Source organism: Haplochromis burtoni, unplaced genomic scaffold (genome assembly GCF_018398535.1).
Source record: "Haplochromis burtoni strain Fernald_Lab_line unplaced genomic scaffold, NCSU_Asbu1 Contig_70, whole genome shotgun sequence".
Classification (NCBI taxonomy): Eukaryota; Metazoa; Chordata; class Actinopteri; order Cichliformes; family Cichlidae; genus Haplochromis; species Haplochromis burtoni.
The window spans coordinates 1207479-1220243 of NW_024582431.1; the positions used below are offsets into that span (position 1 = coordinate 1207479).

Here is a 12765-nt window from a genome sequence, read left to right on the forward strand (position 1 = left end):
AGAACCTGAGACCATTGTGGTGGGTTTTATCTCTTTATAAGCTTGTTGGTGAATCCCTGCACAACAGTTTCTCATGTGGCCCCTTGGGAAAATTAATTACCCACTCTTGCATTAGAGGAGCTATAGTTTTTGGTACATGGGTTTCATTTTTCAGAGGTTGCTGCTAGGTAGAAATCTTAAAAGCACCCCAGAAACCCCCCTAAAGGCACATCTAAAGCTTTTTGAAACATCACGTCTTGTTTGTTTAATCTGTGCAAAAACTGAAGAGTAAAGACCCTTTTTCTCAGCTAACAAGAGGTTACATTTTTCTTGGCGGGAGCAGAACACAGCAAACTTGCCAGACCACTAGTGGAAACCTGTATTTACATACATACAGGGATTTGTGTCAGTCATCTCATGTAATTTTAAATATTCAAGTAACATATCCCAGGTAACATTTATTAAGCCAGTGCCATTATATCAGCCACTTTTTCCCCAACAAGTTTTAAACCTAATTTCTACTTTTTTAGAGAAGTTTTTTCAGGGCAGTTCACTCACAAAGCACTTATAAAATCACAAACTAAAAAAGCCAAGTTAAAAACTCATCCTAAATGTTTTTTCTTTAATTTATCATTCATATTCACAGTTATTACAATGATAATGTGTCGAGGCTGTCAAAATGAATTAAACATGCACAACTTTCCTCACAAAAAAAGCACTGACCTTCTCTTGTTGGTTTCGGCTCAAATAAGTTGACTATAAGTTAACAAAGACAGAAGCTAAAATTTTGGGAGACAATCAGCATGAGCTATAACCCCAAGACATTCAAAAAGGTAAATAATAAACTATACTTTTGTGTCATCCCCTAAACCTAAAATAGAAACTTTGACTGTGAGTGATGTACAGTGGCTTTAAAATAAAAAGAAACCCTCGATATGGGACTCAAGGTTTCCTTTGCCTCTTAATCAAATTTTCTTTAAATGACTCGTGGGTGAACTAATCTGGGGTCACACAGTCACGTGCACTATACTGATAAGTCATTGTGTGGTCTACAAAAAAAACACTTGCTTTAATTGTCATGCATGTGGATTTCATATTAGGATGTGCAATCGCTGCTTCATATGGGGTCAAAATATGAAAAAACAAAGTGCTGAATTGGTCCAGGTGGCAAAATCACTTGTTGCAGTGTCCCGCTGGAACTAATAAGGCAGTCCATTTTCACCCTCTAAATCCCCTGCATTGGCTAAAATGACTGATTTACAACTAAGACGTTGACCAAACTCACATAATTATATATGTATTATATTTTACTCTTGTACAGCTGTTCTGTGCGAAGGGTGCAATAGTTTCCCATCCTGTTCGCACAAAGAACATGGGCCTGCTTGTATTAAGTCTCACAGGTAAGAGTCAAAGCCAGAACTCTGCTTTGGCTCATTAGGACGATGATCAGATTTGAGGCCTGAAGTCTGTAAAACTATACTGTTAACAATATTATTCTGATTTAAAGTGTAGTTATCAAGGCTGATTTGCCAGAGTTACCTAAATTTACTTTCACTTGCAGCATTGTGAGGGCTAAGATATACAGTAGAGATTTAGAAGGCAGTTTATGATTGTGTGTTTAGTCGGTCATTTCTCTATTTATGATTAATGCTTTATCTGCACACACAAGAGCAATAAAAAGTCAAGAAGAGGGGTTTGAAGTAACATTTGTTTCACATTTCTCTGTATTTCTCCTCACGTCTACAAATGACATTGGGCTGACTTTTTTAAGTCTGCTTAAAAATATTACTTATACTGTACAGTGAAACCTTTTTTCACTGTATTTGTTTCTCCTTTATTCTCTAATGTGTTAGCTAAAAATAGGGAGTCCCCTTCCTAATGTGCTTGTGATGTAAAAAAGCTGGCGACAAAGTCTCCAGAAATTGTTCAACTCAAAAATATACCAAAGTTCATCTGAAGCAAACATGAAGATTTATCAGTCCAAGTGACAAAGAAATGATATAACATTTTTTATATAAAATCCTCCTGAAATTTTGAAGGCAGGGAAAAGTTACATGACAGCAAGAATGACATATAAAAATATATCTGATTTTTTTTTTAAATTAAATGAGTCCTAATTTTATTTTATATGTTAGATTGCAAGGGGTCATTCGTTCAGTTGTAGATTTTATACTTGAAAAGCTGCGTTTGAAGTTTCCCATTTTACCCATGAGACAATTATGCAACAGTGATCTTCCCTTGAAGAAAACGCTGCTGCTTTGCTGTCACAAAGAATAATTACAATATAAGTGCATGATGTAGTGTATGAAACTATCCTCTGCAAGTAGCACACATGGGCCAGGACACACTTCTCAAAATCAAACCATGATTGTGAAAAGTTGTGGAAGAGTGATTTTGAGTGAGAGAGCATTTGTATCCATGGCAAAGGCTTTAGATGTTATGTGAAAACCATTCTGTGTCATGCGTTCACATGGAATACATATTACTTACATATGTAGGATGAAAAAGTACATCGAGGTGTGTCCTGAGGGACCACCAAACAACCTCTAACCTGCAGTCAGGGAATAGGTTAATGTAACTGTAGCTTTTCTTAAGTACATGCCAAGGATTTTTTTTTTTCAAGGGGACATTTCTGCTTTTAGAAAACAAAGTGCACTGACTGCAAGATCAAAACATGTGCGTGAATAAGATTAATGTGTAAGACTGTGATTAAACGCTTGGTTTAAAAGATTTTGAAGGGCCTGTTTTTATTAGATTTCTGTAGATCAGGTCTACCAATTTACCCGCAAATAAGCCGATTTTTTCGTGACAGGATCTAGTTTATATTTCATCTCATAAGGTGTTTAATTATAAAGTCAACTCATTGATGAATGCGGTGTTTATGGATTTGCAACCAAATAGTTGCAGGCTAAGTAACTTAACAAGTATTCGGTTTCAACTTGGCTCCAGGCTGAACGCTCCGCCTGCTCTCACCGAGGATATTGACTTTCCCGCAAGTTAAAGTATTTAAATGTAGAGGGAGACAGATGCTGTATGCGGACTGGAGGCAACCACAAGAAATACACGTGTGGGAGGAAGGTTGAAGCAGGAGCTTTACTATCTGCGCATCTTATAGAAAGACAGTTGTGGTGACATTGCTTGAAAACTTTAAGCAAACTGAGCGGCGCTAGCACTCGTGATATTCATTCACTAGTTTTCCTTCATATCGAATCACCTTTCTTTTTAGGAAACCCACGGTAGGCTACGCATCTTATCGCTGGTGCGTAAAGATCTGTGCGTAAAACTAAAACTCTTCACTGCGGTGACAAAGCAAGTCAAGTGGGATTCATTCTACTTTAAATCTTCATTGTTGAACAACTGAGTGTCACAAAGAGGATTTAATGGAGGTGGTTTGGTGAAAGCGACGCTTTCTCGGGACTTTAAAGTTTGGATTAACGCTTTTAAATCGTCCATTTTTTCCCCCTATCCTATAAGTAGAATGGAGCGTAGATGCCGTACCTGTATGGGACCCTGACAGTTTTGGATCTCTTAATTGCCACGGGTATCACTTTCTATGCGTAACAAGAGGGGGATAAAACTGAGCTGAAATCCCCTTCAGGAGCAACTTTATTTCCGAGAGCTTCCAGCAGCGAATCAGTGGAGTATTCATGAAGCAATATTTGAACTATTACAAGATGAGGCTGAGAACTTCGAGGTTAGGTTATCTGTAAGTAAAACATCTTTTTTCATGTAGCTCTCTGTGTAAATCATACATTCTGAGCAACAAGTTAAAGCTTTTAATTGATTTTGTCTTTGCCGCAGGTTACTTCAGTTCACGGCGCTTTGCTTTTACGCACAGGTAACGCACACTTTCACTTCAATAAAAAAATACACTAACGCTGCATAAAGTTCTATAGGCTAATTAATTTGAACAAAACTTAACAGGTACCAAAGGCGCAGTGCTTAGCAGCTTATAGCCCACTCCCTCCACCTCTCCAATAGGCTGCAATAACAATGAAAACATTTTATTATGAGTGCTATGGCAATTGGCAACAATTCAAACATCTTGAAAAGCGGTAAGCTCCAGCCTAAAAGGTAATTGTTAAAACACATGTGGACGGCGAACGGCTGAAATGAGGGGAAAAGAGAAAGTCATGAAGGGGTGAAAGATCAACGGTGGTAAAAAACAACCTACAGAGTGAAATGTCATCCACGAGGTTTCTTGAAAGCATCTCCGAAAAGACTCAAAATAGCCCAATTTTATTTTGGGTTTATGATGAACTGTTGGCAGGGGCCTTGGCTCAGTGACTTGACGGGCTTTTTATTTCCAGACAGGTGAAATAAATATTTTGCCTTGACGTGTTCGGGGTGTTTTTTTCTCGACAGAACACCGTGCAGTCCCCTCCGAATTTCAAGCACCACGTTACTGAGCAGAGCCGGCTATCGGACCGGATGAGCCGCAGGCTGACCCGAACCTACCAGCTGTACAGTCGCACCAGCGGGAAACACGTCCAGGTCCTGGCCAACAAGAGGGTGAACGCCAACGGAGAAGACGGAGCGGCACACGGTTAGATACAAGTGATCGCTAAATAAGACCAGCAGGGAGGACTAAATCTTATAGTTAAAAAAACAAAAATATATTTATATATTTTGGGGATTTATTTTTAAATAGTTGCTGAATAGTCTCACTTAACCATTAACCTTTCCAAATTTACGCATGCGATAATGTATTTAGGCTCACTGTAGTTTATGTAATAAATAGGTAGTTAAACGATGCACATATGTTAATCCGTTCAGGGGAATCACTTTTTATTGTCTCTAAAATGATCGAGCGACTTTACTTCTTCAAGCCCGTGTGTTATGGCCAGATCAGTCAAACCCCATGACAGTTAAAGGCCATCGTTTCTTACATTTCAGTGCCTTTAAACCTCAGGAAAACAGTAAAATACGAAACATGTTCACCTTACAAACACCGGAATTGTTTAAGTTCAATGGCGCGCAGGACGGTGTTGAAAAGCAGCATAAATTATGTCATTTTTGGCCGCCTGTGGAAAACCGTTTGAGCCAGTAGAAACAGAAGCCACAGTTGCAAACATTGTTAGTGGCATCAGTGTTGCCATCTTTTATGTCTCGTGCAGATGAATTATTTCTTAGTGTGTTGGTGTTGCAGAAAGTCTGTGACACCTGTTATGATGGACTTCAGCAGGGACATTTTTCTTAACATTTAACTGGAGGAAAAAAGATCTTAAACTTAAAAGGAAACATAATTTCTGTCACCAAAATTTTGGTGCGTCTAGGCATCTTTCCACCACAACCGCCACCATCCATCCACCTCTCAATGCATGATGCCTGCTACTTGGAGGCTGGTTTTATGAGGAATTTTCATTGCTTTACACTCAATGTATGACTCAGTTTACAAGGAGCGGTGAAGTCAGCATCTTCACTTTATACCTTTTCCTCTCCAGTCCTCTCCTGTGTGCACTTTTGTCTTTTAAATTTCTTTTGCCTAGACTCACATTCACAGAGAGAGCAAGAGTCAGCCATGCATACACTCTCCACACATCCTAAGTGGGTGTCACTGTTGTAACTGGCCCAAATCTGACCGTTGCTCTGTGCTCGGTGGTTGTGTCTCTGACCGCAGTATTCACTCTCTCCTTTATCCCCAGTCTGTGCTGCATCACAGCACAGCATTTACAGACATTCGAAAACAATCACGCCGTACAAAATCACTATCATTTGATGCTATTTTGGAAGGTTAGCATGCTTTGTTAAAGGTGGCTGCAGGATTACAAAAAAGGGCTTAGAGAGAATTTATGTCATCTTTAGTAGACTGGTCATGATTTTTTTTTTTTTTTTAGAAGACTTTGATATTCTTTAATGCTGATGATAAATTTTCATATTCTTTCTGCCATGCATTAAAAAAAAAAAAAACACAGAAAAAATAAATGCAGAGGTCGTTTGTCTGCATGCTTGCACCGTGACCTGACTGTATCATCTCATTATACGCATTTGCTTTCTTTGTCTATGCAGCTAAACTGGAAGTGGAGACGGATTCTTTTGGAAGTCGCATTCGTATTAAAGGGGTGAAGACAGGATATTACATATGTATGAACAAGAAGGGGAAGTTGATCGGCAAGGTAATCTGGAAATAATAGTTCTGTGGCTGCATAAGACGACAGCGACATTGTGAAGTGTTCCTTGGAAATGTATTTTCCAGATTTCAAGCTTATGGCAATACATTGTTGAGACTCATTCGAAGCCGGAACAAATTCGGTTTTGAGAGATATTTCATTGTCTGGAAATAAAGATGGTGTTTCTGATTCCTGGAGATTGTCCAAATGTGTCTCAGCTTCTCGTGTCTTTTTCTTTCCTCAGCGGAAAGGGCGAGGCAAGGACTGCATCTTCACCGAGATTGTTCTGGAAAACAACTACACTGCACTCCAGAACGCCAAGTACGAGGGCTGGTACATGGCTTTTACACGCAAGGGCCGCCCCAGGAAGGCCTCCAAGACCAAGCAACACCAGAGGGAGGCCCACTTCATGAAGCGTCTACCCAGGGGGCACTTGCTGAGTGAGAAGAGACCGTTTGATGTCCTTCCTCTCCCTGTCCCCGCGCACCCTTTCAACAAGCGGACTAAACATTCCCACCACCAGCGCTCAGGGGGACGCTGAGGACTGAAACCACTGAGGGAGAACCGTGGATGAACCAGCACAGAAGAACCACTACAAGAGAAAACCATGTGCTTCATGCAAACTAACTTTTCCTGTCAAGTGCCAATACACTTTTTGCCTCATTTTTGGATTCGATATATAATTTTTGGTTGTTTTTTGTACTGGCTTGTATGTAAACATTGACTATCTAATCTGTTAGATTTTTTTCCAATTCAGACAAACTGTAGAACGCTTATTTTCTTATTAAATCAGGAGACATTTAAAGTACAGGAGAGCTCAACAATAATTTCACGAATGAAAACCCTTTGTTAGAAGTTAGTCAGCTCAGCAACAAAGAATGTTTAAATGAGTATAATGAAGCTAGACACGGCAGCTATCTGTGGTTACAGCATCTGACTTTCAGCTGACATGCTATCTTGCCTTTATGAGGCCATTTTGGAGACTATGTAACCTGTTTTTTTTTCTACATATATAAATATATTTTTACTGTAAAAATGTAAATTACATCAAATGATGGAAATATTTATTGTAGAGTGTATATTAAAACCACTAAAGAACGACATCACAGGCTGCTCTGGTTTTCTCTTGTGTGTTTTTATTGGGATGGAAAGCTAGCGTGCGATGCTGGTATCCCCCCAAAACTGCAGTTCTCTCCACCTTCTTCTTCAAGCTGGAGACCCAGATAACTGAGAGGCAATATCTGTGACAGGCTACTGAATTCAATGTGCTCAGCAAGTGAGACTTGGGCCTGAATGGCCCAAGCTATGCATTAAAAGCGATGAGGTCAGCCCACCATTTTGGCCCAAACAAAGGTTACCACCATGTAGTTGCATTTCTCACGATCGCACACCGTAACCCTCTGATCAAATGGGCCCTTTGTGAAACCTCATATAAAAGGGCATGTTATACAATAGTGGGTTCGAATAATAACACGAGGAGGGGTCAGTTATCAAAAAGGAAGCCAGTCACACAGGGAGGGGTAAGGGGTTTTGAGGGGGGGGAGGTGGCGAGGCAGCGAAGAGGGAGTTGAGGGGTTGCAGAAAAGGCACCAGGGCTTGTGTGGCAAACTGTGGCATCAACTGAAAGAGGGGGAATGGCTGGGAATAGGCATTCGGCAATGAAAGGGAGGCAGGAAAGAAACCCTCTTCCCAGAAGCAGCTGAGCATGACCATCAGAGGCCAAATGACAGGGGAGGAAGAAGACCCTGAACAGAGCTCCCACAATGTTGGAGCTGGATGTCCAATTTGTTAGCTGTGAGCTGCTGCAGGAATTTGTTTTGACAGTAGATGAAACTCTGAGAACAGTTAATTATTAATGAAAATTAAGACTTCTAAATGAACGCTACTCAGCAGCAGAAACCTTCATTATGTTTAATATAATCAGAATGAACATTTGGCACCAAGACCGAACTATCAAACGCTACGTACGAATTTATTTTTGTCATTTTGACAGTCAGGCCCCTCACAAGAATTTACAAAGCGACAGGGCCAGCTGGTTTTGAAATGTTTTCTTATATTCTTGTTCTTTCCATCTGGATGAAGACAAAGCACAATAGTGAGGGAGAGAGACCTGTGGTTTTGTCTCTGCTTTCTGCACTTGCTCTCTGGGTTTGGACAAGTGGTAAAAAATGCAAGGAATCACAGGGTTCAAACAATCTATATTTAAATGCCATTGTCTCCTTTAAACACACTACTTCTTTTGTTGTCCACTGTCTAAGTATTCCTCACCAGCCAACAATTTTTCAATTTTTCTTTAATTGAACTCGGATTAAAAAAAAATAGAGAAATACCCAACTTTAATAAACCTCATTCAGCGTACAGTATACACAAACATTTCAGTTTCTCAAAGATATAAAATCTCAGCTTCACATTCCTTCACGTTAAACAAACAAACAAACACAAATTTCATAGAAATTTGAGATAAAGCTCTGCAAAAACAGTTGCATCTAATTCTTACTTATGTCTACGGCACTTTGGACATAGACCACTAAGTCAGAATCGCCTTCTCTTGTAAAGGAAAATGGTAACGCAAGTTTCAGTAATGGCTTTCAGGGTGGCCCACTACATACAAGGAACATGAGGGTATTCATTTAACACAAATGGGATGTCCTCGTAACTGTGACCTCGGAACGAACAGGGATGAAGCCTTGTGTGTTTTGAGTGTTTTACAAGGACATCAATGGAAGGAGGCCGGTAGGTTATGTGACCCCCCCAACAAAACTTCTCCACAGTAGGTTTGGTAAAAAGAAGCAAAAACAGATTCTGACATTATTTTTTGTCAGCCAAAGAATTTGGGTTAAAAATTAAACCACAAAGTTTTTAAATCTACTAATAATATATTTTACTAAATATCACTGTATCAAACATAAATGGCTGGACACATTTCCAGACATATAATTCCACCAAATTAATTAAGACAATTAGACATTAAGCTAAGGGACAAGGCACAGTGAATCTTAATGAAGGGATTAAGTAGAGAAGAAATAAATGAGAGCTCATACGTGACTGGAAAATGATGCTGCGAGGTTCTGCTCTAAATGCAACCCAGAATTATTCCCTGGCTCCCACAGGCAGAATTCACTGGGTTTTGCAGTCGACATCCCCGTCAGCACTCCCCTTCAGCTTTTTCAGCTCCTTCAGTAGCTCTTGTTCAAGGGTTAAGATCTCTTTGGGTTTCTTGTACTGGACAACAGAGAAAAAATAATAATAACAGATTTTATTTATGCATATTATTGAGTGGCTTCATAAAAAAGTCTGAAAAAATGAACACACAAAGTGATTGAAGCAATTATTGTAGGCACGAAAAATAAACGTGGGAAATAAAAAAAAAAGAAAAGAAACAATTCTTCACTCTCATGATTGGCATATAGTGCTTAAACAATAAAGTGAAACTGTTCTTATGTGTCTTTGCAAAAGAGAGAGATACATTTTCTTTGAATGTGTGGACAAAAACATATATTGTACATATACATTCTTTTAATAACAGTGCAGGTATACCCATTAAATAGATTCTCTTCGGGCTGGAGCAATTTTAACTTTATCATAAACTGATGATAAAATTGCATAAAATACACACACACACACACACACACACACACACACACACACATATATATCTATCTATCAATTGCTGGTATGCAAAACTTACGCTAACAATTAAAGTGTTGTTGGCATGAGTGAAGCTTAGCGCGGAGTTGTCTAATGGTAGCTGACTGCGGTCGAGATCAGGAATACTGAACTTCTTGTAATACCTGGGAAGACATGGGAAGGATGTCACAAAGCTGAACTGTCGGGACAAACGTATTGTAAACAGTGCCATCTATAGGGAGAATGCAGGGACTTCAATGCAACCAGTGAACAAAACAGAAATAGGTGCACAGATGTGTTCTCATGCATATTTACTTTTTGTTTGAGGTTTTGATGATGATGCATCTCTCAGAGTGATCCACTGAAACACTAAAAACATCTTTGGGGTAGGAAAGGTTGCGGATCCTCCACTGAAAGCTGGTCTTTGTGTCTTTACGCATGAATATGGGCTGCGCAAACAAAATGAAGACGAACTTCACAAATGTAAGTCAAAAGTAGAGATCTAATTAAAACGTTAACACCTACATTTGAGCTGTTCTCTTTGATCATATCAGACTCCAAAGATGCAACAGGACCTGCAAGGGGCTCCCCAACCTCCACCAGCCACAAGCCCTGAACTCCAAGCGTGCTTTTATGGCGCCATTTTCTCACTGAAATGTATCAAATGCTTTATGAGACACAAACTGATCCAATGCATGAAACTGTAGAAATTAACACCATTCAGCTGTGTATAACTCAAAACATGTGACTTACCGAGGAGCTCATCTGTTTTTAAGTCATATTCTTCTGCCATTTCTTTTCCATCTGTGAAGAGATAGTGGATCTTCCTTTTTCCTGCACAAAAAAGAAGTCAAATTTGAGCCATATAAGCAGATATGCATCAATTGCAAAGCTCTAGGCAAATACCAATGCTGCAAAACAGTTGTCCCAATAGCTGATTTAGATCTTTGTTTTTCAGTCAGTTTATTTTGTTGTTTATTCTTTATTATTTATTTCCAACTATTGTACCAGGAACACCAATATATTAAATCTAAATAAATAATTGACCTGTTTTAAAAAAAAAAATCAGCTCTTCATCACACTGATTTGTGATACTGATGTTTAGTCAAAAGAACCAATATCAACAGATACCGACATTCAGCCAACATACAGGCGAATTCCTAAGTATTAGTAAACAAATTACTCTCTACTCACTACAACAACAGAAATCATGCCAAACCCAACTAAATTAAGTCCTTACCCAGCACTAATTTTGATCATTGTCATGATATATGTAAAATATACTCTCACTGGCCACTCCATAGGTACACCTGCCTTTCAATGTCAATATCCAATCAGTTAATCACATGGCAGCAGCTCGGTGTATTTAAGCATGTAGACATGGTCAAGATGAGTTGCTGAAGTTCAAACCTAGCTTCGCAATGAGGAAGAAAGGTGATTTAAGTGACTTCAAAAGTTGCACGGTTATCTGTGCCAGACAGGCTGATCTGAGCATTTTCACAAACTGCTGATCTACTGGGATTTTCTCACACATACATTTCTAGGGTTTAGAGAGAATTCAGAGAAAATATCCAGTGAGCAGCAGTTCTCAGCATTAAAATGGCTTGTTGATGTCCGAGGTTAGAAGAGAATAGCCAAGCAGGTCACAGTAACTCAAATGACCACTTGTTACGACCAACATATTCAGAAGAACATCTCTGAACACAGCATGTTGAAACTTGCAGAAGACCATGGTGCATGTCATTCTTGTAAGAACAAGACACTGTGGTTATAATCCATACAGACTCAGAAAAATTGGACAAGAGAGGATTGAGGTTCAGATTAGGGCAGTGTAATTCGGATAACAGAAACAGAATGTGGGTTCAAACGCATAAAAGCATAGAAGCATCGTGCCCTGTATCAACGGTTTGTGCTGCAGGTGGTGGGGTAATGTTGTAGGGGATATTTTCCTTGTATACTTTGGGCCCTTTGGTACCAACTGAGCATCATTTAAAAGCCGACTGTTGTTGCTGACCGTGTCCATCTCTTTGTAACAATGCTGCATCCTCTGATGTCTGTTTCCAGCAGGATAACACATCATGTCATAAACCTCAGGTAATCTCATATTGGTTTCTTGAACGTGATAATGAGTTCACTGTACTAAAATGGCTTTTACAGTGACCAGATCTCAGTCCAATAGACCACCTAAGGGATGTGATAGAACCTCATGGATGTGCAGTCAGCAAAACTGCACAACTGTGCGATGCTCTCATGTAAATATGGACCCAGATCTTTAAGAACTGCTTTTAGCACTTTATGTAATCTGTGGCATGAAGAATTGAGGCAGTTCTGCCAGTAAGGGAGTAAGGGGAAGTATCCGGTGTGTGTATATTTTCCTTACAAATTTATGATCAAACCGTAATTTACAAATAAGAACAACAGGCTTAAATAGTCAAGCAGGTGAACTCACTTGAGAAAGAGAAGTAACAATGTGCGCAGTGCAAATGCCTGACTAGCTTGCCGTTGACATCTAGAGAAAAGCACATATTTACTTTGGACATATTATCTTAATTTTTTACAATTTGGAGCCTAGCTGTTTTACTAAAAAGACACCCATTTCTTGTCATTTTAAAGCAAAAACAACCTCAATGGAGTTCAATACCACCTGTACCACCTGCATATTACCTACTTATATTACATGTTAGCGGTACCGCTGTGTGCGAAGTTGAGATGACTGAGTTAAAATGCTTAAAATGAAAGTAATTCTGGGGGAACGAGAAAAACAGGTCTCTGTATTAAAAACACATTTTACTTCTTGCACTTACCATCATGTGTTAAAGCCGTTTTCTTTGACGATTTTAGGATATCACTCCAGCTCTGCACAGCCATGTTTCAAACAAATGTTTCTATAGAGCCACTTCCGGATTCAACCCGTAACCAAAGCAACCGCGATAAGTACATTAAGCAAATTACAAAAGTATTTATATAATAGGTAAAAAATTATCAATGAATTTACTGGAATCAATTATTTTTTTCAATCAAAACATAATATGTCTCTTCAGGGATTATG

The 12765-nt window shown here is 39.2% G+C and overlaps 2 protein-coding genes across 3 annotated transcripts; one reads left to right on the forward strand and one right to left on the reverse strand.

Moving 5' to 3' along the window:
- The first annotated feature begins 2964 nt into the window (after nucleotides 1–2964).
- fgf8b (fibroblast growth factor 8 b) lies at nucleotides 2965–7192 on the forward strand. The gene is made up of 5 exons (XM_005925024.3): nucleotides 2965–3685; nucleotides 3781–3817; nucleotides 4345–4525; nucleotides 5989–6095; nucleotides 6334–7192. The coding sequence occupies exons 1-5, from the start codon at nucleotides 3627–3629 to the stop codon at nucleotides 6628–6630; spliced, it is 681 nt and encodes a 226-aa protein (XP_005925086.1). The 5' UTR covers nucleotides 2965–3626; the 3' UTR covers nucleotides 6631–7192.
- A 1078-nt stretch (nucleotides 7193–8270) lies between these two features.
- On the reverse strand, nucleotides 8271–12636 carry dpcd (deleted in primary ciliary dyskinesia homolog (mouse)). Of its 2 annotated transcripts, none has more exons than XM_042221599.1 (6): nucleotides 12521–12636; nucleotides 10470–10550; nucleotides 10242–10366; nucleotides 10032–10165; nucleotides 9778–9880; nucleotides 8271–9311 (listed from the first exon to the last, which is right to left on the reverse strand). In XM_042221599.1, exons 1-6 carry the CDS (start codon nucleotides 12582–12584, stop codon nucleotides 9207–9209), a joined length of 612 nt encoding a protein of 203 aa, XP_042077533.1. In that variant the 5' UTR covers nucleotides 12585–12636; the 3' UTR covers nucleotides 8271–9206. The 2 variants fall into 2 exon arrangements, with proteins under 2 accessions (XP_042077533.1, XP_042077532.1); XM_042221598.1 differs by having other exon boundaries at nucleotides 10032–10189.
- Between the last annotated feature and the right edge of the window lie 129 nt (nucleotides 12637–12765).

Coding starts and splice junctions, on each gene's coding strand:
- fgf8b (XM_005925024.3), top strand. CDS start 3,627: ATGAAGCAATATTTGAACTATTACAAGATGAGGCTGAGAACTTCGAGG. Junction 4,526..5,988: donor AGAAGACGGAGCGGCACACG/GTTAGATACAAG, acceptor TTGTCTATGCAG/CTAAACTGGAAGTGGAGACG. Junction 6,096..6,333: donor AGGGGAAGTTGATCGGCAAG/GTAATCTGGAAA, acceptor TTCTTTCCTCAG/CGGAAAGGGCGAGGCAAGGA.
- dpcd (XM_042221598.1), bottom strand. CDS start 12,584: ATGGCTGTGCAGAGCTGGAGTGATATCCTAAAATCGTCAAAGAAAACG. Junction 10,367..10,469: donor AAAAACAGATGAGCTCCTCG/GTAAGTCACATG, acceptor GATACATTTCAG/TGAGAAAATGGCGCCATAAA. Junction 10,190..10,241: donor TCAAAGAGAACAGCTCAAAT/GTAGGTGTTAAC, acceptor ACATTTGTGAAG/TTCGTCTTCATTTTGTTTGC.